General features: G+C 40.5%; 4 protein-coding genes and 1 long non-coding RNA gene across 5 annotated transcripts; 3 read left to right on the plus strand and 2 right to left on the minus strand.

Annotated features, from left to right (window-relative positions):
* Window positions 1–1,829: 1,829 nt before the first annotated feature.
* Window positions 1,830–4,558, minus strand: LOC115625621. The gene is made up of 3 exons (XR_003995541.1): window positions 4,357–4,558; window positions 2,258–2,356; window positions 1,830–2,146 (listed from the first exon to the last, which is right to left on the minus strand). It is a non-coding gene; the product is annotated as an uncharacterized LOC115625621 (long non-coding RNA).
* Window positions 2,546–17,152, plus strand: LOC115625619 (jmjC domain-containing histone demethylation protein 1). Its single transcript, XM_030520760.1, has 5 exons — window positions 2,546–2,839; window positions 9,403–9,563; window positions 9,631–11,012; window positions 11,536–12,248; window positions 12,987–17,152. Exons 1-5 carry the CDS (start codon window positions 2,744–2,746, stop codon window positions 14,616–14,618), a joined length of 3,984 nt encoding a protein of 1,327 aa, XP_030376620.1. The 5' UTR covers window positions 2,546–2,743; the 3' UTR covers window positions 14,619–17,152.
* On the minus strand, window positions 17,083–19,193 carry LOC115625620 (protein Red). The gene is made up of 2 exons (XM_030520761.1): window positions 17,554–19,193; window positions 17,083–17,283 (listed from the first exon to the last, which is right to left on the minus strand). The coding sequence occupies exons 1-2, from the start codon at window positions 19,117–19,119 to the stop codon at window positions 17,191–17,193; spliced, it is 1,659 nt and encodes a 552-aa protein (XP_030376621.1). The 5' UTR covers window positions 19,120–19,193; the 3' UTR covers window positions 17,083–17,190.
* Window positions 19,194–19,311: 118 nt separating this feature from the next.
* Window positions 19,312–20,495, plus strand: LOC115625381 (adenosine deaminase-like protein). Its single transcript, XM_030520417.1, has one exon. It carries the CDS (start codon window positions 19,312–19,314, stop codon window positions 20,347–20,349), a length of 1,038 nt encoding a protein of 345 aa, XP_030376277.1. The 3' UTR covers window positions 20,350–20,495.
* A 649-nt stretch (window positions 20,496–21,144) lies between these two features.
* LOC115625319 (zinc finger protein 771) lies at window positions 21,145–22,891 on the plus strand. The gene is made up of 2 exons (XM_030520341.1): window positions 21,145–21,349; window positions 21,403–22,891. Exons 1-2 carry the CDS (start codon window positions 21,215–21,217, stop codon window positions 22,597–22,599), a joined length of 1,332 nt encoding a protein of 443 aa, XP_030376201.1. The 5' UTR covers window positions 21,145–21,214; the 3' UTR covers window positions 22,600–22,891.
* Window positions 22,892–25,519: the final 2,628 nt, after the last annotated feature.

The raw sequence follows: 25,519 nt of genomic DNA on the forward strand, positions 1-25,519 counted from the left end.
ATGCAAAGATTTTTAATTAAGTATGTTCGTTTCAATGCAAATAAACAAGCAGTAAACTTAGTTGGGACTTTAAAAATACTGAACATTTGGAATCAACTTGAAGTGAAAAACTGTGCGCCAATGTGCGTGGGCGACATTTACCAACACTGTGTTCGAAAGCTAATTTGAATCTACAATAAGTATCGCTGTTATCGATTAAGTGTGTTGGGAAATGAAATACAGTCGTGTGTTCATTCGTAGGCCGTGTTGTTGTAATTGCTTCAATTACCAAAACAGTCTGAGTTTTTCTCTCGAGAGGTGCGGATGCGTTTGTTTCGGTGGTTCGTGGCAGAGGCAGTGCTCTATGTATGTAGTGCGAAAAAATGGGTACAAAAAAATGAGCAGCAATAAATTCGCAGATAATTTACAAAGTGCGCGTAGCAGCAGATGTTTGTTGAATTACCGCCAATGTGTAATGCGCAAGTGTGCGTGATACGATATTTTTGTTAGTTTTTAACTATTGCTCTGCATATCTGTCAATCGAAGGCAAAGCGGGCGTAAGTGTGCGTGTGTTTGAATGGTGCATACACGTACATATATACGTATTAATTATAATTAAAAGTTATTGTAATTTGGAAGAAAAAAGCCAGCCAGCCTATCTCGCTGTTAGAAAGAACAATAGCAGTCACCACCACCACGACGCCAACAACATTGGCAGCGACCGAAACAGAGGCAGCAACCACAGCCAACAAGCAGCAAAAAATCTGACAAAAACTAGCTACGCGGCGCAAAAATGCTCAAGTGCAAATTTAGAATATTTATTACAAGTTCATGGGGAAAAGCGAAACATACATACATATGTACGTAAATGATAAATACGTGGGCTGGGAAATATAGGGGAAACACACACATACATACATACGTATGTATGTATTAATTTGTAGGCATAAATTCAAATCATCCTCAAATGTGCTGCCAATTTGATAAGTAAGAGGCTTCCGCTTTTGCTGCTATTATATAGCAAAAATTCATAGTGGCTGTCGAAAACAGCAAAATATTACGCCAAAATGCAATGGCTTGACATAGAAAAGCGGCAGTTAAACATCCATAACGCACTTACGTAGATGTAGCAAGATAACAGCCCGGTTGACGCACAATCAAACGAATGACAGGTATAACCGCAACGGCCACTATGCTGCGACTGAGCCTGACACATAGAAAAATATTTTGCGTTGACCTGTGAAATAATAGGCAGTCGCTTAGCTGAAATACATACACACAGGCAAACAGCCAACAAGATGAGGCATCGACCATGGTAAAAAATAGAAGGTATGGCATTTAAGAGTAATCATTTTTTGCTCTTACTGCTCATACTTAATAATATAATTCACATACAGCGCGTACATATGACATCACAATACATTTACGTACTCCGTCTCTTCCACGGTGTGTTCTAATCGAACAAGCTCTCTTGTATAAACACGAAGTATCATTACATCAACTATATTTGTGTTTGACAAATTATTCCTGAAATACGCTAAAAGTTATATTGCCAATATATGTAGCTGAGCCACGGTGCATCGTGTGACGACATACGAAGAGAAATCCAAATAACGGACATGCGCCATTCCTACTTTCTTTGTACCTTGACAAGATGAGGCATCGATAGCGGCAAAGAGTGAGAGAGCTGTGGTGTGTTTAAAGAGCGTTTCCACGTGTGTTGTGCACATTGCATTGAACTCTACAAACGAACTGTGGGATAAAAAGTTTATTTTGTAAATTAAATTTGGAATCTTTGCAATTAAACAGGTGTTTGGTTTTTAGTAGAATTTATTTAGTTGACTATTTATAATGCCAGTAAATTAGGTCTAGAAGAGGAGATTTTTATTTTAAATCAATACCAGCATTTTTATTTTTCGAAAAAATTTACGCTATTCCCTACTGTGCACTACCCCATAGTTGCTGCTGTTTCTTGTGTTGAATTTCACGTATACGAAACAATACTGCTGCCGGGGCTCACCACACCATACAAGTTGAACTGAGTTGGGTTCAGTGGCGTTTGTGTTGAGTTCTGCTGCACTACTACCACTACCAAATTCTTTTCTGCAGGCCATGCTTTTCAGTCGTTGTCGTCGTGTGTGGGAGTGAGCAAGTGTAGGAATTGGTGCTGCGGAAGATATCGCGTCAAGTGCCGTAAATTACAGAGAAAATATATGTGCGTGTATTCAAGTGTGTTTGTGTGAGTCGTTTTGTTCAATTTGTATGAATTCATACTTACTTAAGTAATAAACGTAATTAATTTGTTTAGTATGCTTTCTGTGCATGTGTGTGTTCTGTTTATAAATGCTGCTTAAAGGCCCGGCAACGTCACCTTCAACTAAAAAAAACAAAAAAATAAAATAAAATGCCGCACGAGTGTGTGCCTATTATAGATAAAGAATTGACGAATCGTATTTAAATATGTATTTTTAATCTTTGTGTTTTGCAGCACGCGTATTTGAAATATGAAATTTATAATATGAAACACCTTGTGGCACACTTTTAAATAAATACGCTTAGCTACTTAATAAATAATTAATTCATAAAAGTAAAAGAGACCTGCAACAACAACGGCAACAAACACGCTAATTGTGTGCACATATCATTGTGGCGCTGATTAGAGCCCAACAGTAACAGCAACAAAAAACGCCAAGGCCCACATATTATAACTAAACAGAGCGTGTGTGTGTACAAGTGAAGTAAAAGTAAAAACGATTTTGTGGCGATGTCCGCCGCCGAAACGGGGTCGTCGCCTGGCAAAAGCAACAACAACAGTAACTGCAGCAGCAACAACAACAAAGGTGTGCAGCGTCGTCAATTGGTGAGTACTGCATACATATATAATTTACACTATCACTGGATCGCCAATAAGTCCAATAATTACATTTGATAACAATTATGCCTGCGCACCTGCAGATAGTTGAAACGCCTTGATTTTGTCATTCCGCCGATTTCTTTCATGCGTCAAGTTCAGCGCGTAATAAACGTAAATCAGCATAAATAATAAATAAAATGCACACGCACACCCACCCACATACACACTCAACAAAATCGACAACAAACACTCATGAAGCTGTCTCTCCATTGAGCAGTGGAGCTCAACTGACGCCGCATGACCAAGAGCATTGTGCTTTTATACGGTTGGGGACTGGCTGGTGCTGCCACTGGCACAGTCTGCCGCAGTGACAATGGGGAAAACAGTCAATCTAGTGGAATTAAAATTTTGTAGAAAATAACTTGGTAATATTTGATGTTCTTAAATTTTTAATGCGTGTATTATAAAATGATTGTCTAATTTGTTACCCAAGTGTTTGTGCAATTCAGACATCGTTTATCTAGATCTACATAGATGTATAGCTTGTACTAAAAAGGTAGAAAGCGTTTTTTAGGTTTTAGAAAATATATGGATGGCATCAAAACGCACTAATAGTTGACATAAAAATATACCCATTGCTCCAGAATCCAAAGAATGCAAAAATTAAAAAATAAAAAACACTAAAAGTAATGAAAATTTGTAATTTTCAGAAATCAAATAAAAGCTCTTGGCAATAAAAAAATGTAATTTGAAAGATCGACTGTTTCGAACACTGTACGTTGCCACGCTGTGTTTTTGTTGTTGCCGTTTCCTTCCTTCTGTTTGCATTTCGTTTTCAATTTAGTGTGGTGTATTTCTGGCTACGTACTCTACTCTATAGATAACAATAACAACAACATGGGCATTATTGCTCAAGCATATTTACGTAGAGCTCAGACCTAAGCCGATGGTGATGATGATGATGAGCGGCGCCGGCAGTAACGTCTACGCTAACTGCGCTGTCATCATAAAAAGGGCATCTCGTGTTTTTTTATTTATTTGGTTTTAGCTTCAAGTTAAAATTTTATATGCTGCACTTCATTTGTGCATATGATTAGCAGCAATTTAAATCAAGTGTTGTTGTTACTGTTATTAGCGATCGCTGTGGTGGCGGGCCAAGTCTGTTGACAAAACTCAACACTCTTCGGCCAATTTAACAGTGGGCAGGCAAAAAAGCAAAAGAGCCGAGAGCCCCAACTTCAAAATCTTATGAATATTTTAGTGTTGCCATCAGTGAGGTGAGATACAAATTGTGTGCGTGTTTGTGTTCCAGTCAGTATACAGTATGTGTGTGTGCGGGCAAGGAAATAGACTTATGAAAAATGTATAAAAAGTAAAAAAAAAGCACAAGCACAACTATGTATATATGTATATACTATATAAATATGTATGTATGCATACACACGTATACATCAGCTATGCATAAATACATAAACACATGTTCATCTATAAGCACTCACAAAATTACGCACTGAATGACTAACCTAGGGGCCGAAACAAGTTGTTTTAACGCACATTTATCATCTCTGTGGTTTGTTACCGTTTATTTATTTGTGCGCTTGTTTGTATTTGTATGTGTTACAGAAATCCCAAACGCTTCAAAATAGTTTGCCACGCCATTTCCACCACACTCTCTTGTTGGCCTTGCGCGCTCTACCGTTTTTAAGTTTTCTGTTTTTGCCCAACTTGGTAGATAAGACCCGGCGGCCCAGAGTCAAAGCAGCGAAGTAGCTGCTGGCATCAGCGTTTAGCTTTTCCACTAGCCGGACATGTTAGACATGCCGTCGCTGCTTGGCACCCGTTTACAATTAGCACATGAATTTATTACGCTCATCTAAGCAAAACTTGTTTGCGGCCTCATTGACGCCGCCATGCCCTACAATGGCAAAAAGAGAATATAATGACTGGTCTGTTATGCGACAGCTACAATGAAGGTTTGTCTTGTTAATTATGTTATTTCAAGTCAGTTTTATTTATGAGCTCCAACATAATCTATTCAAGCCAATGCATACATAAATATATTCATAAAAATATTCACATTAATATTATTATATAATATACTAGAAAAGTATTCTTAATTTATACATGTTAATAATATTGAATTTAAATTTTGGTTGCTTTCTCAATATAAATCAGGATGCAAAGATCTTTCCAAAATAAATAAAATATATCCGTTCGTTATGTACATTTGAATTTTGCTTGAAGTACCTAATTGAATCACACCTATAGCTGGCGGAGAATCAGGATTAGAGATTACACTACCAGGTTTAACTTCTTTTACAGTTGTGTTATTCAGATACAACTGCGTACTGAGCTATAAAAGAGTGTGATTACGAAATTTGAACGATATTTTACGAATAAAAGAACTTTCCCCAATTTGCGCAACAAGTTCTAGCTCTAGCACTCTTATTTTCCTTTATATGTATATTTTTAAATATATCTATTACATCTTATTAAATTTGCCACGCCTCCTTTTGGTTGTTCAAAGACCTAAATGGCTTCATAAATTCCTTTCTTTTTACACCTCTTTACTAAAACATGAATGCTGTTAAATTTCAATTTAACACCAATTATTACTCATATTTTTTTAGGCGATGGAAAATAAACAACTCTATAGATGTCCATATGTATATGCATATTTGAGTATATATTCAATTAGTTGGTTAGCTACGGTCATAATATTAAAGTCGAATTTGTTTTGCTATACCGATACAATAGATAAAGCTGTCTATTTATAACACTTTGTGGTGGAATAACGTTTATAAATATTATATATAAAACATATTCTTTATTTTCAAAATGCACAAAAAATATACTAAAAATCGTTTTTAGCGTTCCAAAAATAATTAAAAATAAAAACTGGGCGGGTTAAAATTGTATAGTATATAGTACTGTCGATCCCGGCATAACATATTGGAAAATTGGAGATAAATCGAAAAATGTCCTGACAAATACTCAACAATGCTGTGAGTTCTGCAAGCAGCGAACGTGTTTTTTTATCTTTTACCCAAATCTTAGATGAGCGACGAACACGGCTTCTTAGTTCGGATTTGGATCAAATACTTTAAATTTATTTCTTAATAAAAATTTATAATGATTTTAGCTTACAGTAATGGTTATAGACAGTTATTCTTTAATGGCTAATAGACTATAAATTAATTACATTTATTAAATTGCGAGATTTAGTAGTTGTAGTATTTTCGTTTCGGGTAGTGTGCTTAAGATTCCAAAAAAAGCAGGCACATGCTTATCTCTATTATGTACATTTGTAGGTCCAACATATGTATATAATATTTACATTTAAAAACAATATTCATACGCAGGTGTTATACTTAAGCACCGTTTTTCGAATACAATTAGATCAGAAGTAGTTGGTTAGTGGTACAAAAATAGTGCAAACTTGTTGAAGCCCATTTATTTTTGTTGTTAATTTTCAACTTTAAATACGATAAGTATAAATAGTATAATACTAGAATACTGCACTTTGGACTTTCGCCGAAAGACGTTTTTCATTTCATTATCGAATTTATATCTATTGGTTGTTATGAATATCAAACGATCGGAAACGAATATTATTTTCATAGATCTTTAGCGAATCTATAAAATACAAAGCAAACCACTTGACTTGAATTGTTTTCTTCACGCACAAATACGTACACACAACACATATTTATACGTAATATATATGTATGTAAATGTATATGTATGTTTATACATGTTTAAACGTGTATGTTCATGTACATATATATACATAGATATATTTATGAAGAGAAACATACACGCACTTTTGGCTCGTCTCGTTGCTTCTACCTGTCGATTGTCCAAGCGAGACCAAAACAAGCTTTTCTGCCTCTCCCGGCGTGCGGTGACCAACAAAAACAAAACACAAAAACAAAAACAAAAAAACAATGAAAAGTCACTAAAAATCGTTTAGAACATGCCAAACAAGTTTCTACATTTGTGTGTGCCACACAGAGCAAAGAACAGGGCAGCAGACCAGACCAGGCCCGGCCCGGCCAGGCAAGCCGCTTAAAAAGGATATACACGCACACATACATATACACGCATACATACACAATTGCATAGGCTTGAGAACGAGGACAGCCAGCATTCGGAGATGGAGACGAAGTCGTCGTCGCCGCAGCACTTTTATAGATTTTTTTTTCTGCCGTTGTATTCGTTGCAAGTCACCACAACAGAGATTTACAGACGTTGCGCAAAATGTGATGAGAAAGAAACAAGCCTAGGTGGGGAAGGGCGCAAGGGGGGGGGGTGGTACTTCGTCCGTCCACACGTCCGGGCAGCCCTGTGCCAAAATAACTCAAAGCAGGAGACATATTTTATTTGTCGCTGAGTGAAGCGTTAAGCGGCGATTCAGCCGCGCATTAAAGCAACAGCCGTTCGTATGCCTGGTTGCTGCCCACCCGCCGGCAGCACCAGCAGCAGCAGCAGCATGAGCAGCACGCTGCAAGAAGAGAAGAGAAGAGGAGAGGCGGGAAAATGTAAAAAGCGCTGCATACACATGCAACATGCAGGGGCTGCTGCTGCTGCTTCTCCCGGTGCATGCGCACAGAAAGTGGACAGCAACAGGAGCAGCAGAATTAATAACAAAAAACATAATGGAGAATATTACAGTTGACTAAGCCGAACAGTGAAATACTCTACCAAATAAACTTCCGCCGCTGTGCATCACAGAAGGAAAAGGAGGTGGATAGGTGAATCCGCTGCTGCAGTTTGGGGGTCGTAGTACTATTGGCATAAAATTGATTTAACAACCAAATTTAATCTGTCAGAATAAAATATGATAATAATTAAATATTTGTATACTTATGTATACATATATTGTTAATAATTCATTTTGATATAATAGTTCGGCTCTGCTATATCAAAAACGATATTTTTAAGATTAAAATTTTCACTAGAATTTATTCTATTCTATATGATCGCTCTTGTTTCTGTTCGATATATATTTATTAGAAATATTGAAAGTAAATATTGAATATTTTATAAATGTATCAATGAACTATAAAATATTTTCTATATGAATTAATATATTTTAAAATATGCGCACCTCTATGACCAACTGATTTCGTCAAATTTTGTTTGTCATCGCTGTAAATTGTGGCAGAAGATTATGTCGATAATAAACTGCTGTTTACTGCGGTAAACTTATCAAAGAGTTTAGGTTGGAGACACCATTCCGCTGAAATTCCACTGTCTGATGTCACATTACGTTGTGATGCGATGCGTCTAGTACTGTGAAATGCGAGCGAAAAGCCATCGATTTCCTACTTTCTAGCGAAAGAACAGTATTTTCCTGTTGCTGCACAACCGCCAACGGCTTGATAGGAGCCAATTTTAAATAAATGTGAAACTATTAACAACAGTAAAATTTTTGTTGTCCGGTTTTTATTTGTAACAGATTGATCTTATACAATTTTAATGAGTTGTACTTATTCTATTCACCATATGTGTACCATTTTTACCCTTCGAGTGTAGGCATCAATAAAACAACACGATTTCTATTGCCCTTTACAAAGTGCAACCTACAATGGTAACGGTGGTTATAGCGAACGGGCGGCAACGCGTGGTGGTTTACTTGCAAGAAAAACTACGTAATATGAAGTGCGCTAAGCTTTACCAAAATGCGAAGCTCGCACAACTGGGAAGCTTGCAGCAACGGCATATCGACAGCTTACATCCGTACACCGAGCGTGGTAACAGCGTCGACGTTGCCAGCTAACGCGTGAATGAAAACGAAATTATTGAAATGGTCAAGTTAAAACGAACTGAGCGACAAGTGTGGAGAGTCGGTGTGTATGCGTGTGTGAGTGCTGTGGGGAATTTAGTTGGAGAGCAAGAGAGCGCCAGCGGAGCACAGCTGAATTTGTGGTGAAATGCGCGCGTTTTGCGAGCAACAATGTGTTAACGTTTCTTTAACCGAAACCGCCAGATCATAATTGAGCTGGAAAGAGCCAGTTTAGTTCAACAATAATGCGAAAGGTTTCAAAGTAAATTAATCTAATCAAAATTAATGTCCAGTAATCTTATATATTATTTATTAAAACAATCAACTGTAAGAAAACTGCCCATTTTTAAATGAAGTCGTATTAATTGAAACAAATTAACAATACTGTTTTTAAGAATTGTTGGAATTCAACGGAAATCGTACTTTTTGTTCTCTTAATGTGACGTCACAGGATGCTCTCTGAAATAGAAATAAGTTTTGAACTGTGAGTTATTTGTGTTGTTATGTGTTTTTGAATCGGACAGACTGTGTTACCTGTGTTAAGCAATATGGTTGAGTGAGAGTAAAAAAGTTACATCTTTTAACGCCATACCTTCTTTTATTCGCGGTCTGTTGTGATTCATTTTTACTGCCTCCTTTACTCTTGGTGTCTATTTTTAGCTGCATAGTACACGTATTTATCAACTATTTACAATGTGCTCATGGCTAGCAATGCATTTTAGTTGTAGCCAGACATTTCGCTAAAAACGTTTCTCTTTCTCCATCTCTTTTTATTAAATAGCGTGAGCGCAAGCAGCGCAAACTTTATCTCGAGGAATGGGCACTGGGTGATGACGATGCTGAGGGGGCACGCGGGTTTAGCGTGGCCGAGAAACTGGAGTCGTCGAAATTCGCTCAGGCCGGCATGGTTCGAGAGATGCGGGGCAGTGATTTGACCGTCGGGTGAGTAACAACTGAGTGTAATTGATGTGATCTCGAATTCTAAAAATATATTCGGTGTTTCAAACAGCTTTTTGCAGCAGCACGGCTTCAATATACCGCTTCTCTTTCGAGAGAAAAGCGGTTTGGGTCTTCGCATGCCCGATCCCCAAGAGTTTACGGTGAACGATGTGCGTTTGTGCGTCGGTTCGCGTCGCCTGCTAGATGTCATGGATGTGAACACACAGAAGAACTTGCAAATGACAATGAAGGAGTGGCAACAGTACTACGATAATCCCCAAAAGGATCGTCTGCTTAATGTCATATCGCTGGAGTTCTCGCACACACGTCTCGATAATTATGTCCAAAGTCCGGAGATCGTACGCCAAATCGATTGGGTCGATGTCGTCTGGCCCAAACAGTTGAAGGATGCACAGAAAGAGGGCACCAATCTGTTGGGCGGCATGATGTATCCCAAGGTTCAGAAGTATTGTCTGATGTCGGTGAAGAACTGCTATACGGATTTTCACATCGATTTCGGCGGTACATCGGTTTGGTATCACATACTGAAGGGCAGTAAGGTGTTCTGGCTGATACCGCCCACAGACCGCAATTTACAGCTATACGAGAAGTGGGTTCTCTCCGGAAAACAGGCAGATGTTTTCTTCGGCGATACGGTGGAGAAGTGTGCACGGGTCTATTTGACGGCGGGCAATACCTTCTTCATACCCACCGGGTGGATTCATGCCGTCTACACGCCCACCGAGTCGCTTGTCTTTGGGGGAAATTTTCTACATTCCTTCGGCATTGTCAAGCAGCTGAAGACCGCCAGTGTGGAGGATAACACAAAAGTCCCGCAAAAGTTTCGCTATCCCTTCTTCACCGAAATGCTTTGGTATGTGCTTGCCCGCTACGTATATACCCTGCTGGGTCATTCCCATCTCGAGGGTGAGACTTCGGTGAGTGAGGCGGAGATGGCGGCACGTCCCCACACTCATCTCACCCATTATGAACTTTTCGGGCTGAAGGAGATAGTCATGTATTTATACGATTTGCCGCCGCAAAAGAAGAACGTACCCAGCCTGGTGCTGGATCCAGTGGCACTCATTAAGGATGTGCGTACATTGGTCGAGCGGCACTGCAAGGATCAGCAGGATATGGCCGTGACGGGAGTGTCAGTCCTGCGAACGCCCGGGGATGTGCAATTACAATATCAAGTATACGATCGTACGCGCGTAAAGCAGGAGATAAAGCTGGAGATCGCACGCAAGAATGCCGAAGTAATACGTGAGCAACAGCAGCTGGAGGCGGCACGAGGTGAATCCGAGGCAGGGACGGGAGCGACGCAAAGCAACAATAATATCAGCTATGCCGGCGCTGCGGGAGCGGGTGTGGAATACAGCAATGGCGTCTTGAAGAAGGAGCAGAATCAACAGCAGCTGGAGAATGGCGGTGGTTCAGCTGCACAGCCAGGTGAGTGCAACAAAAAGCTCTGATTAATTTCACTATATAATAAGTATATAGTCTTTCTAACTTTCAAAATACATTCTTGAAAGACCCAAGCACTTCAACTTTTAAAAAGTTAATATTTCCAAAAAAAATCTTGAATCTTATTAATTAATACAGGCCTTATCTCGTTTTTAAATTTGATCGATTTTGATATCGCCTTGTCTTAATTGTCCCTCGCACTTTATTTGGGAACATTTCTTGGACAAATTTGATCGAATTTAGAATCTGATATAGGATGATCAGAATTATTTTTTATAAATTATTCAAATTTGTGAGAATGTTAAAAAATCGCAAAAACAATTTAGTGAAATCATTTATTTACTTTGAATTCCTGAATTGCTTTAAATTCCTGTGCAAAATAAATTATTTATCTCAAATAAATTGTTTACATTTCAAAATGAAGATCTAGTATTTAATAAGAATTATTCTTCGGTTCCATGGTGAAGCAAGTAACTTTATAATTTCCACCTCTTGCTGTAACCCACAGAAGCGACCTTTGTGCTGCCTACGGATACGCTCAAGTACCGCCCACCCAAGAAAATGCATTTGGCTAATGCTGTGGCCGCAGCGGCTAGCAGTAGCAACCACAACAACAACAATGCTGGTGGGAGCAGTCCTAACGGAAATAATGCGGTCAGCGTTATTGCCACCTCATCCAGCTACAATCTAAACAGCTCCGGGGACAATCTGAACAGCTCTGGGCCAGCAGTTTCGCCCGATAATTGCCATTCACCCGGAGACACGAAGCTTTCGCCTCATCTCACGGGCACCGGTCAGCCACGTCGACGGCGCACTCGTTGCAAGAATTGTGCTGCCTGCCAGCGTTCCGATTGCGGCTCCTGTCCCTTCTGTGCCGACATGGTCAAGTTTGGCGGTCCAGGACGAGCCAAGCAGACGTGCATGATGCGCCAGTGTTTGTCGCCCATGCTGCCGGTGACCGCGCAGTGCGTTTACTGCCATTTGGATGGCTGGAGGCAGACACCCGTGTTACCACAAACCAAGCAATTGGCCTCCCTTGAGGGCCCCTCGGCTTTGATGGAGTGCTCAGTGTGCTACGAGATCGCGCATCCGGATTGCGCTTTATCACAGCTCGATGGCACTGAAGACGCGGCAGATGCCAAAGGTATTGTCAACGAGGACTTGCCCAATAGCTGGGAATGTCCAAGTTGCTGTCGCAGTGGCAAGAACTACGACTACAAGGTACGTTGCGATTTGGTCGAATAACTGCCTGATAGCCGAGTTACTCAGAGCTAGGACACTAAACAGGTTTTACGGATATGTTGAAGGCTTTTATTTCTTTAGATATTAGGAACGAAGTACATTATGTTCAATGTTACCACAAATATTGTTATAAGCAAGTCTGTTCATCCATCCGTATGTGCTAAGGGTATACAGGTTTATTGCACCGAACTGTCGGGAAGGCGTTGTATATTCAGGGGGTTTTGAAATAATATTCTTAACATATGTATATAGATTCCATCCACAATTTATAATGCAGCTTCTTAGCCGAGCATTTGAGTTTAAGTAGTTCAGATTAGCTTAAACCAGTTGTGAATTACTATGTAATTATATTAAAATTATTCGTCGTGGCCACGCCGGTGCAGCGATACAAGTAGATCCCCGCACAGTGTTTCCGTTTACATTTGAAGGCGGTCATAAATACTAGTAGTTTTCTATAAAGTGGTATGGTTTGCTATTCAAATATAGAAACCACTATGCGTCTAGTGAATGCCCCATTCATATTCAAAGATTCCTGATTCATTTCATAAATCAACTGATCTTAATGTGGTCTCTAGTTTCATTGACCAGTCAGATATTCAGCATTTCCTTGTTTAGGCTTAATAGCTTTAAGCAATAGGGTTCTCTTGCTGCTAATAAATTCAATTTCGATCTGTTATTAATGCCACATTTATAAACTTCTGCATATGTATTTTTCAGCCACGTCATTTTCGGGCGCGTCAAAAGTCCTCGGAAGTTCGTCGGGTTTCTGTGGGTGGCACCAACGCGGGACAGTCCCTCGGTGGCTCAGGCGATGCCCATGACAGTCATAGTGGTAACTTTTTGCCGCCACCAGTTGGTCAATACAATGATTTCGTGTTCACGAGCGAATCGGAAATGGAGTCGGGAACGGCGGCGAGCAGCAGCAGCACAACACACTGGAAGCATGGCCTGAAGCGGCATCACCAGCTGGAGGTGAAGACGGAACGGAACAACAGCTGTGACACTCCCTCGCCGGGAATATCGCCCAATAACAACCACAGCCACAACAACAACAATGGCCATGGGGATAAGGTGAAGAGGAGGAAGAGCGACGATGGCACCAGTGTGAGCAGCAGCATGCATGAGAGCAACGATGCGCCCTGCAGCTCGATGGACTGCCATGCCACAGCCAGTGTGACTAATCACAGTGGTGGTGGTTTGGCTTCCGGTGGTTCGGGTGGTGGTTCGCGGAAGAAGAACTCAATACGCTCGCAGCTTGCACAACAGATGCTGAACTCCTCGACGCGTGTGCTGAAGAAGCCACAGTATGTGGTGCGACCAGCGCCAACCTCTAACTCGATAAGCCAGCATGGGGGGCTTGCTGGCAGTGGGGGCCTTAGTAATGGGCTCAACAATGGTGCCAGTACCAGTGCCGGTAATTCCAGTGGCCATGGTCATGGCAATGGCACCAATGCCAGCAACAACAATGGCCTCAACAATTTACATCACAGCTCCCAGAACTTGGCATTGGATCCGACAGTCTTGAAGATCATCTTTCGGTATTTGCCGCACGAAACACTCGTCACGTGCTGCCATGTGTGCAAGGCCTGGTCGAATGCGGCTGTAGATCCTGATCTCTGGAAGCGCATGAATTGCGCAGAGCACAAAATGTCCGCCTCCTTGCTGACCGCGATTGTGCGGCGTCAGCCCGAGCATCTCATACTGGACTGGACGCAGATTGCTAAGAGACAATTGGCGTGGGTTGTGGCACGCCTCCCTGCACTCAAGAATCTCTCGCTGCAGAATTGTCCCATACAGGCGGTCTTAGCTCTGCATACTTGTCTCTGTCCCCCATTGCAAATACTGGATCTAAGCTTTGTGCGAGGCTTGAATGATGCTGCCATTAGAGATATTCTATCGCCACCCAAGGATTCACGACCAGGACTGAGTGATTCAAAGACACGACTGCGCGATCTCAAAATGTTAAAGCTGGCAGGTACAGATATTTCCGATGTAGCTGTGCGGTACATCACACAGTCACTGCCACATCTACAGCATCTAGATCTATCGTCGTGCCAGCGCATCACCGATGCGGGTGTGGCCCAGATTGGCACCTCAGCGACGGCAATTGCCAAACTGGCGGAGCTGAACTTGAGCGCCTGCCGTCTCGTCTCGGAAAACTCACTCGAGCACTTGTCCAAGTGCGAGAATCTGGTGTGGCTGGACCTCCGTCATGTCCCTCAGGTGACCACACAATCGGTCATACGCTTTGCGAGCAATTCCAAGCACAATCTCTGTGTCAGAGATGTGAAGCTGGTGGAGCGTCGAAGTCTACCAATAGCGGCCAGCGTTAATAACTGGAACGACTGAGAAGTGCACGCTTAGAGTCAAATGGAAAGAACATCTCTTGAGGACCCCTGACGACAGCGGTAATAACTGGAACGACTGAGAAGTGCACGCTTAGAGTCGAATGGGAAGAACATCTCTTAAGGACCCCTGGCGGCAGTTGTTAGACAGAAGCTAAAGAGCATCTTTATTTTCCGCTCATCATTATACCGTGTACCCAAAGGGTAAAAGGGTATACTAGTTTTTTTTATCTCGTTTTAGTTTTAAGTTGAAAGCAAGTCGCCGTCGGTTTACAGTTAAGCGCACTAAAGATATCTTATTTAAGAGTTAAACGCACCTACACCTATCCCAACAACCTCCCACTCTAATAGCTCTACACACACCCGCAACACACAGACATAGGCAATATCTAGGATATAAATGCAGCACTGGTATTGGTAGAGCTTGAAAAGTACAGCTGAATACGCGAAATAGCCCGTATACAACACACACCAAAGACTTTTTGTTTCTACAATTGCTCTTCACACGCCATATTTGTGGTCAGACATGCAAATAAATTGCTCACAGATTTGTGATATTTTATGTTTCGAAAAAATAATGGCTTGTATCAAAAATTTCTTATTGATTTACATTAAAATATCATGTTATGAATATGTTGTTACTTGGGCAATTGCATAGATTTGTGGGCAAATTGTGTGCCTGTCTGACCATACTTTTGAAGAACTTATTATTTTTTACTGGCATGGGAATCTTTTGAGTCTAAAACCTCCGTCGGCAGCAGTTTTGCCCATTGGGGGGTTTTGTTTCTGCAAAAGGTCACTGATGAGGATGCTTGGCAGCATCGGAAATACGCCTGATATCTGACCAGCCATTTTCGAGTTTTAAATCAATTGAAATTTGTAATGCAATCACTGTGAAGGGCAGTTCCAAACTTCGGCTTATTCGAAGTTATTCAGGGTATTTTTTCCTTATACTTTTACTTTTGTAATAATGAGGTTAAGAGTATTAGCATTCCCCCAGCATTAGTGTTGTCTCAATGGTAATACTAGAGAACAGTATGATGTTCTTAAATATATACATGTTTGGTGTCATATACATACATACATCTGTAGTAACATAGGTAAGCTGAAGAGACGTGTAGAGGCTTGGTATAGAGCGCATAGTGTAGAAGACAGAACAATGAAACTGTTTCAATGTTGTGGCGCATTAGAGAGTGGATAGTTGAAAAATATTTAGTATATCATCAAAAGTCGATTAGAATTTGATTTCAGTTGTTATTCAATTATGAAACAGCACTCCTTTATAAGACTAATCGGGATGCCCAACTCGAATATTCTCGTTGGCGTAAAAGTGCCTATACAACATGATATATTTCAAAGAGAAATCCAGTCATATACTACGTTTATACGAAGCTTGATCCCTATTATTACTTATGTCTTTTAAAACGATTTTATTTCGCATCAAATCACATTTGTGGCTATAGAATTTTTGAAAAGAAATCCAGTCCTAATACGATTATACAAATCTTTGAAATATGATCTTTTATTCATCCATGTCCCAACTACTATTTTTCCTTCAATAATTTATTTTACTTTTAAAATCACATTTGTGATTTATTTTGAGCTCTTTATTCGGAATTGTACAAAATAATACAAGTACTATCGTGGTTTTTTTTATACTACTAAGACGGTTTTTAGACGACATATTAATCCAAATTTATATAAATTGTTCATTGTTTGTTTTGGAATACCAGACACTTGTATTGTTAAAGGAACCATTTAGTATTTGTGATTGTCAGTTAAGGCCTTTATGATACTATGCTCAATTAGTCATTCAAAGAGTGGGACTAGCTGAGAAATATTACAGCAGCAGTCTCAGCACCGCTTAGATCGAATTCGATTGAACTCTAGAATCTTTTTTATACACATACCTGAGATAAAATTTAAGCGCATGGTCCATTGCTGAGATGTTAAGCGAAGTGAGAGATCCGATGATGATCCACTTATAATGCGCTGCAATATTAATACAGTCTTCAGAAGATACAAAATGATCTTGAGCATCATGTTTTTTGAAATGTTTAAGCTAAAAACGTAACGCATACGCGATAAGACAGCTTCCCCTTCCTATTCCTGGCTCCAACAACTCTAGCTGTACACCCAAAAGCACAAAACTCAAAACACCGATATACAATTAGATCTAACATACTATATATAATATTATATATATATATGTTTGATGTGCAAGCTTCAATTTGATGTAGTTAAATACATATTTGTAGAAATTCAGAATAAGCATAATCTAATTACCCACTAATTATATGGCGTTATATGTATTTAAATGATGCAATTTCACAAAAAGAGTAGAAGAAGCGATTTGGCTGTTTACACGCGCTATTTAAGCGTTACATTTAACTGGACAGTGTGAACAGTGGAACCGAAAGTTAAGATATATATAGTGATAAAGTGGCTAAAAGATATGTGTGAGCAAATTAAGAACTATACAATTATATTTAATGTTTTACAAAATTATTAATAAATAGAGCATAAAGTTTAAAAATATGTTGCTTCCGTTCAATTCTTGACATTCCCCGGACCATCTAGTATTTAGCAGACTTGTAATCTGGCTCATCGCCGCCACCTCCGCCACCAGAACCTCCATCTTTGGGTAATTTGCGCTTTTGTATGATGGTCTGTAAAACAAAGGAGCGGTTATTTATATTTGTGGAAAAATCAAACTCGCTGTTAGAGTAGTGTTAAGCTAGTTCTAAAACCTATAGCTCAGTAATTTGTGGGTGTAAAAATAAAGTCGTTTTTAATTTCGGAAGAACATTTATGAATTATTTAAAATATTTCAAGTCGTTAGTAACGTCCGCTTTTAAAAAGTGTGTCCCTGTTTAATTTTTGAGGATAGTCCGATAGAAAGTCTGATAGAATGCTAAGCTTAACCCTAAGTAACTCACCTGTATCTTCTGCCACTCACGATCGAGCTCGGCCTTTTCGCTCTTATCCGTTTTATTTTTGCGCGTTTTGCGGCCATCTTGCATTTTGACGCCATACTGAAAGGCCGCCTTGGGCAGAGCTTCCTTCGTGCTCATGTAATCGGAATATTCCTCCTGTGTATCGAAATCCCAACGTCCGATCGGTCCTTTCTTGTTCCCCAGATCCATTTTTGTGTAGTCCACCTCATCATCGGAGTCATCGATGGCGTCGTTCATTTCCTCGAGGCCAGGATAACATTCGGCATAGCCTTCGGGCTCGTTGGCAAAACGTGCGGCCATGGCCTTGGATATTTTTGGTGGTGCCGGTATGCTGGTTATGACAGGTTCCACTGCCTCCGGCGCCGCGTCGCCGAAATAGGACTGAGCTGTTGTCTTGGTTTTGTCGACTCCGGCGCCACGAGGATGCCGGTCGCTGCGAGTTGTGGTGGGCTGGTAGTCGCCCACATCATCGTATATGCTATCGCCTACAGGTGCTGATTTGCTGTTTTTGGGGGCATTACCAGCTCCACCGCTGCTGGAGTTCGTTGAACTACGCACTTGGTCCATTTCCTTTTCATAGAAGAGCGGCTTATCCTTGTCACGCTTCTTGTTCTTCTTGTTGCGTCCACCGGCACGCAGATAGCTAAGAATCTGTGATAATTTGTTAATTACAATATCATTGGTGGTCAGTGTGGCAATATCTTCTTGCGCCACTGGCACTTCGAACTTGGAGCGCTTCAGTGTTGTGGGTATATCGGTTTCGCCCATTTCATCATCCAAATCAATGACATAGGCCATTCGACCAGGTGCGAAGAGCTCGTTGCGTGGCACCTCCTTGGACCTTCGAGCCTGTACAAGATTATAGATGTTGCGCGCCAACGGACTGTTGATGGCATTAATGTCCTCGGCCTCCCGTCGTTCCGCCTCCAATTGCTCAGCAGCAGCGGCTGCTTCAGCCAATTTCTCGCGTGCCACTGCCGCCGCAATTTCCTCCTCCTCTGCCTCCTTTGACGTCAGCTCTGAGCGTACTTTCTGCAACAGTGCATAATCCAGACCCTTCACCAAGTGAGTGTGCTCCATGTCACCGCCCAAGAATTTGGACTCCTGGATAATGCGGCGACGGCGCTCAGCGGCATCGATTCCAGATTTCATGTCCGGCGCCACCGCACGATAGGCGTTGGTGCTGCTGCCATGGCCGGGCGTGCTCACATTTTGGTAATCCGGATTGGCACCATCGCGGCGCTCCCGTGCACGATCTCTGTACTTCTCCGACAGCTCCTGCAGCTTTACATCCTCCTGTTTCTTGAGTGCAGCATAGAAGTTCTTCTTCTTGCGTCGCAAATCATTTCGCTCGCTACTACCCTGACTTTTCTTTTTCTCACCAACGGCAGCAGGCGTCGCGAACTGGGCTGTGGCCAAAGATCCTCCACTGGTCGCACTGCTAGTGGAGCTGCCACTAGGAGGCGGAGCACGGGGCGTTGCGAGCAGCTTGCGGAAGTCATCGTTGGTGAGACGCACCGAGGGCGGCGCTTCCAAGTGTGCGTCCATAAAAACACGAACGTAAGTAATTAATCGCTTAAAATGAAGTGAATAACTCTATGCGCACAATTACAGCAGCTCCCACAAATTTTTTCGCGTTGTTTAAACGACAGTCTGGCAACACGTTTCGTTCTACCGACAGTTGGGACGTTTATCAACACTGTTTATTTTAGCACATATCGGTAAACTCCTTCATGCAGTATGGAGAATTTTAAATTTCTTAATAATTTGCCCAAAGTTGAGTTACACGCTCATTTGAATGGGTCGCTAAACATTGCCGCTATGCTCGAGTTGGGCGAGAAAGTGTATGGAAAGAAATCGGCGGAGTTTACAGATCTCTGTGAACGGCTAACTAAATTCGAGCCCGGCTGCATACTGGACGAATGTTTCAAGCGGTTTGCTTTCGTGCACGACCTGACATCAACAAAGGAAGGATTGCGCTACGCTACGGAACTGGTTATACGTGATTTTGCTGTGGACCACGTAATGTACCTCGAGCTACGTACAACGCCGAAGTCTAATAAGAACATGACGCGCCGAGAATATGTGCAGATCGTGCTAGATGCTATAAAGGAAGCACGCCAGAAATTTTCCAACATACGTGTGAAACTGCTACTCTCCATTAATCGCGCTGAGCCGGTGGCCGTGGCGGATGAAACTGTGACTTTAGCTCTGGAGTTCTTTAAATCGGAGCCCGACATTGTGGTTGGCATGGACTTAAGCGGAAACCCCAACAAGGGGGAATTCAAGGCATTTACAAGTGCCCTACATCGGGCAGGTGAAGGTGGTCTCCGCTTGACATTGCACTGCGCCGAAGTGAATAACCCGAAGGAGACGAAGGAGATGCTGGAGTTTGGCATGTCGCGATGCGGTCATGGCACCCACCTAAGCGCAGAAGATATTGCATATCTAAGGAATCACGATATACCCGTCGAATGCTGCCTGACCAGCAATATAAAAACGGGTACTGTGTCCAGTTTCGTGGATCACCATCTGAAAAGGCTCATGGAAGCCGAGGCGCCTACTGTGCTATGCACAGACGACTGTGGCATCTTCGATACAACGCTTACCAAGGAATTCTGTGTGGCGAGCCAAAGTCTTGGAATGACAGACCATCAATGCATCGATTTAACTATGCAAGCAATTAAGTATTCATTTGCCACGGAAGCTGATCGTAGTTGGATGATTCAGCAAGTTAACAAATACGCTAAAGGTTTGGAAAATACTGCATTTTTGTAATTTAATTTAATTTTATATTGTTTTTGTCTTTAACTTTATAGTAGAGAACCGATTTACCGAGTTTATAAGATATAGCCTTGACTTCTTTGGTATTTACCTTTACGAAATATTGAATTTTTGTTGTGCATATATATTTTTATTTTGAACTTTAAATATGGTGTAGAACCACACCACTTAGCTTATAAGATATAGCTTATGTAACTGAACCACCGTACTTTGTATGTTTAAATATAAAAATTTTATATTTATAAATTCAATTTTAAATATACTTTGTGTTAAGAAATTGTTGACGGTATTGTTTTATGAAACTGCTTTTTGTGGCTTCCAAATTTAAAAAAAGCTCATCACTTTTGTTAATCGACAGCTTTCATAAAGAATGATTTCTAAGTTGGACACAAAATTGTTCAAATTATGTTAAAACTAATAGATTTATGACAAATTACTAGAATATTATTTCAACTTAGTAATTTATGTTGTTTTTTGTTACATTGAGTCAATTTTGTTAGGAATATAGTGCATTTGTAGGAATATATACAAAACGGAAGAATATGGTAAAAACAAATTGGAATTTTATTTAATGAATTCTGCTAATTTGTCTAGTTATTAACTTGAGTAGAGATGGTTTATGAACATATGTATATTAATTTTATAAGCTTCGCTGTGAAAAAGTCACTTCGTTTTTAAATTTGAAAGTCACAGTTTCTATACATATATATGTGTGGGTAATTTTCCTTGCGCACATGTTTTTAGTACCACAACAACATCAGCTGATTTCGAAAACAGCCTAAATTTGCCATAGCGCGTCGGAAATGTTGACAATTGTGAGACACGTTTGAGCGGTGCTTGTTTTGCTTTATGCATCATAATGTCCAAGGAATTAGGCGACTTACTCTGCCGTGCATGTTTACAGGAGGATGAACTAATGGTAGACATATATGAGAACGTGGAGGAATTGCAAATGAATCTGTGTACGCTTCTGGAGTTATGTGGAGACATCAAGGTATGTACCTCTATCGTGTTCGAATTACATTTCCTAATCATTTGTCTGTACAGGTGGAAGAGTTGGATGCATACCCGAAATATTTGTGCCAGGAGTGTACCAATGAACTGCTTGTGGCGGCCAAGTTTCGCCGAAAATGCTTCGAGACGCAACAGACTTTGTCGGAGCTCGCCAACAAAGAGGAGTCAACATTAACTGAGAGAGACGAGGATTCAGTTGTTGATGAAGAAAATGATGAAATCATAGAAGTCGATGGTGAGGAGCAATTGGCTCAAGAAATTTCAGCCTCAAACGAGGTGGAGTGTGGAACAGAAACCATTGCCTTGGCTGAAGTGCAGGATATTGAAGTTGGTAGTAGCAAGCACAGCAACCCGATGTCCTACAACTGCGACGATTGTGGCGCTCTATTCCATCAGCCAGCTACATTGCAGCGGCACATTGAGAAGACGCACACACCCAACATTATATATAGTTGCGACCAATGCGGTCACAGCTTCACCCAACAGTGTAACCTTCAAGCCCATAGCTGCGATAAAACTGAGCAGTCGTCAGTTCCGCGAACTGACCGTCATCGTTGCGTGCATTGCGACAAATGCTTCGCTTCCCCCGCTAGCCTTGTGATGCATATGCGATTGCACACCGGCGAACGCCCGTTTGTGTGTGACGTTTGTCCAAAGAGTTTCAAGACGAATGCCGCTCTAGTAACGCATCAAAAGCGCCACTTACAGCTGGCTCAATACAGCTGTCCGCATTGTGGAAAGTGCTTTGTCGAGTCCAGTAATTTGAAGCGTCACATTGTCTCTCTACATACCGGAGAACGTCCCCACAGCTGCACAATATGCCAGCGCAGCTTCTCGCGCGTCTACTTGCTGGAACTCCATATGCGTACGCACACGGGCGAGCGTCCATACGCCTGCTCAATGTGCGATCGACGCTTTGCTCAGCAAGGTGTGCTCCGCACCCACGAGCGCACTCACACTGGCCAGCGTATGCACAGCTGCAGTGTTTGTGGCAGAAGCTTTAGTCGTGCCATTCAGCTGAGGCGGCACAGATGCAAAGGAGAAACGCACACTGATCGGACACAAGAGGAGGATGAGCGACAATTGGAGCTGGAGACTGCAGAACAGTTGGAGCACGGCTCGGAGCAGGGAAATTTGCCGCCCGGTCACTTTGAATGCTTCGTGATAAGTGAAGAGGTTGTTAGCGCCGACGACGATCCAACCACCTGGTGCCTAGCAACATCAAAATAATATTTAATAATAATTACTACTTTGAATCTGTGATTCATACAAGATTCTAATAATAGAATATAGAATATAATATTCGTAGAAGCTATGCGTCGGTCTGATTTCGTTCATTGCTTGAGCATGACGCTCTATTCTGTCTGCTGAGCTGGTTTTGTTGTGGCTCTGTATTGTTGCAGGTGAGCTGACAAGATCGAGAAATAAAGCTGTAATCTGCACATATTTCAGCACAAAGAGAGAGTGCTCTAAGTTAGTATATACAATATATAGTATATAGTTTACATATATGAAAATTTATTTTGTGAATTACGGGCCCTACTTTTGTTCGGTTCGACAAGTTCTTTTAATATCGTAATCATAAGTATATAGTCCTGTAGAATATCTCAATGATCAATGATAATTATATATAATTTGAAGCAATATTTATTATAGCGCCAAAGTAACATATTTATATATGTAACTTCATTTCATATAATCCATTCTTATACTGATTATATAAATCTGTAACCGAGCTAAATTATATTTTTGGTAAAAATGACTGAAATCGTCGACATTTAGACATATCGGATAAACTTATAATTGTGTCTGGTAGTTAACCACAAATTATATTAATTAAACATATACATCTTTGAAACAATCTAGTTTAAGAATACGTATAATAGTTAATACCCATCTTAGAAATTATGTGGTTTCATTACTGTATTATCTTCTAAGTAAATAAAAATTGTATGCAAATATTTTTGTAGCAGACAAATATACATATGTATATAGGAATAATTCCAATTCCAACATTCCTTCAGTTAATATATTCCATTGGATTATGGCTTAATGTATGTATCCTTTCTTTGAAGTCGGAACAAATGCCCGCAAATTGTGTGCAAATAAGCAAACCCTGCCTGTGCCAAATCCACACTCTTGTATGGGACCGAGACGTGGCTGACCAAACAAAGAAAGGTCCAACAGCTGCAGGCATTTGTAAACAAATGCCTCAGAATTATATGCGGGATATTCTGGCCTAACAGAATATCAAATGTCTGTGGACCTGTGGAGCATGATTGGTGAGTCTCCAATGCACCTCCAGATAAGGAAGAAGAAATAGATGTGGATTGGCCACGCACTGTGGAAGAACCCACACAGTATTGTAAGGATGGCGCTAGACTGGCACCCCCAAAGAAGCAAACGGGTCGGCAGACCTAAGATAACCTGGCGACGGACCACCCTTCAGGAATTATCCCACAAGAACATCACATGGGACACAGATAGATAGACGGCCAAAAATAAAGTTAGATAGGAAATACTTGTAGAAGCCCTAAGCTCCCAAGTGAAGTAAAAAACGGAATTATAAAATTTAAAAAAAGCAAACCCTTTGATGCACCACAGTTCAGGAACATCATAATGCCTATATTTTCTGAGCACAGATGAAGTGTATGCTCTGCTCATTCTTGATTATAGGAGATGATTATGGTCCTACCGAACATCTATTGTTTTAAATTATCCGTAACTTTAGCAAATAAGTATAATGTGTTCCATAAGTCGCATTTAATTGGGCGAGTTTATTTGGTTTGGTAAGCCATCTGCTTCTTCCATATTTATTTTATTAAACTCCCCTATTAGGTTGTCTCAAGAGCTACTACTTCGTGCGCCCAAGCACTAACCATACAACATATAGATGCGTCATTTCATACAACGAAAACGTCCCATCGAAATTGTTAGCGACAGCTCCCATAGCTGTTCGGGTATTTGCCGAATGGGAGCTGTCGCACTTCGGCTATGAGCCGACTGGGAGCTGTCGCATTCGTGCTCTCTGTGAGCGAATTTCATTTCATTCGCAGAGAGGCAGTCTACAGAGACGGTCGGTTCACGCCGCTTATGCTCTTTGTATGTGTGCGTGCACATATATACATGTATATGTTTATATGTATTTGTGCATTTGGTCTTTTGCTGTTTGCGAGCAGCAGCTTCAATTTCGTTTTCAGATTTTACCTGCTACATGGGCATCAGAATTTCATACACTGTTGCCATATTTCTGTCGCATTGTATTTTGGGATGCGTATGCAAGTGAAGTTTGTCAGTAGTGTATGGGTTTCTCATAACGCCTATAAAAGCACACATACATACAATTACATACATATTTATGAGTGCAAATGTTGTGTTCATATGCAGACCTTGACATTGTCATGACCTGCCTCAACTTATATTTATGCACAAGCAATTTTATTGATAGAGTATTTCTTATTTTTGTTTGACTTGCATATTAATTACAAAATATTTGGTAAAAATGTCAGTTGGCATTTAAATCAAATTAATTCAAAAATATTAGTTTAAAAATATATTATTTTATTTATGTTCTTGGTAAAAATGTCGGTATCCAGAGAACACTACGTGGAGGCCATCAACATTTTAATGGGGTCGTAAAATAATAGGACCTTTGAGTCGACTTGAAATGACTTAATTTCAAAAATGCATAACATTTTAATTACTATTTATAAGTGTTTGAAATTAAGTCAAATCCATGTTCCCCACTTAATATTACCTTATTTAGTGTATTAACTAACATGTAAATATTTAATATTTGCTATTATTTAAACATAAAGTAAGAAAAAATTCTACTGCTTAATTATTTTTAATTTATTTAAAGCTACCCTGGAGTTCTTACTACCAGCAATCCCATCTGTTATCCATTTACAATTTTTTCAAATTAAAATCAAAATGAACTCATTAAGCAATTGAGTTCTGTGATTATAACACGGACCAGACTCTGAAAACCAGCATGCGTATTTATCTAACTTTGATGTAATGAATACGCATTTTTGAACTATTGTTTTTTTCAAATGGAATCTGTGAGACTTTGTCTCGAAATACCGTTTAAAAACATCAAAGTGTATTTTAATTAAAGTGAAAAAATCATAAGTTTAAGGTTACTATT

Source organism: Scaptodrosophila lebanonensis, unplaced genomic scaffold (genome assembly GCF_003285725.1).
Source record: "Scaptodrosophila lebanonensis strain 11010-0011.00,11010-0021.00 unplaced genomic scaffold, SlebRS2 tig00000072-arrow-pilon, whole genome shotgun sequence".
NCBI classification, from domain to species: domain Eukaryota; kingdom Metazoa; phylum Arthropoda; class Insecta; order Diptera; family Drosophilidae; genus Scaptodrosophila; species Scaptodrosophila lebanonensis.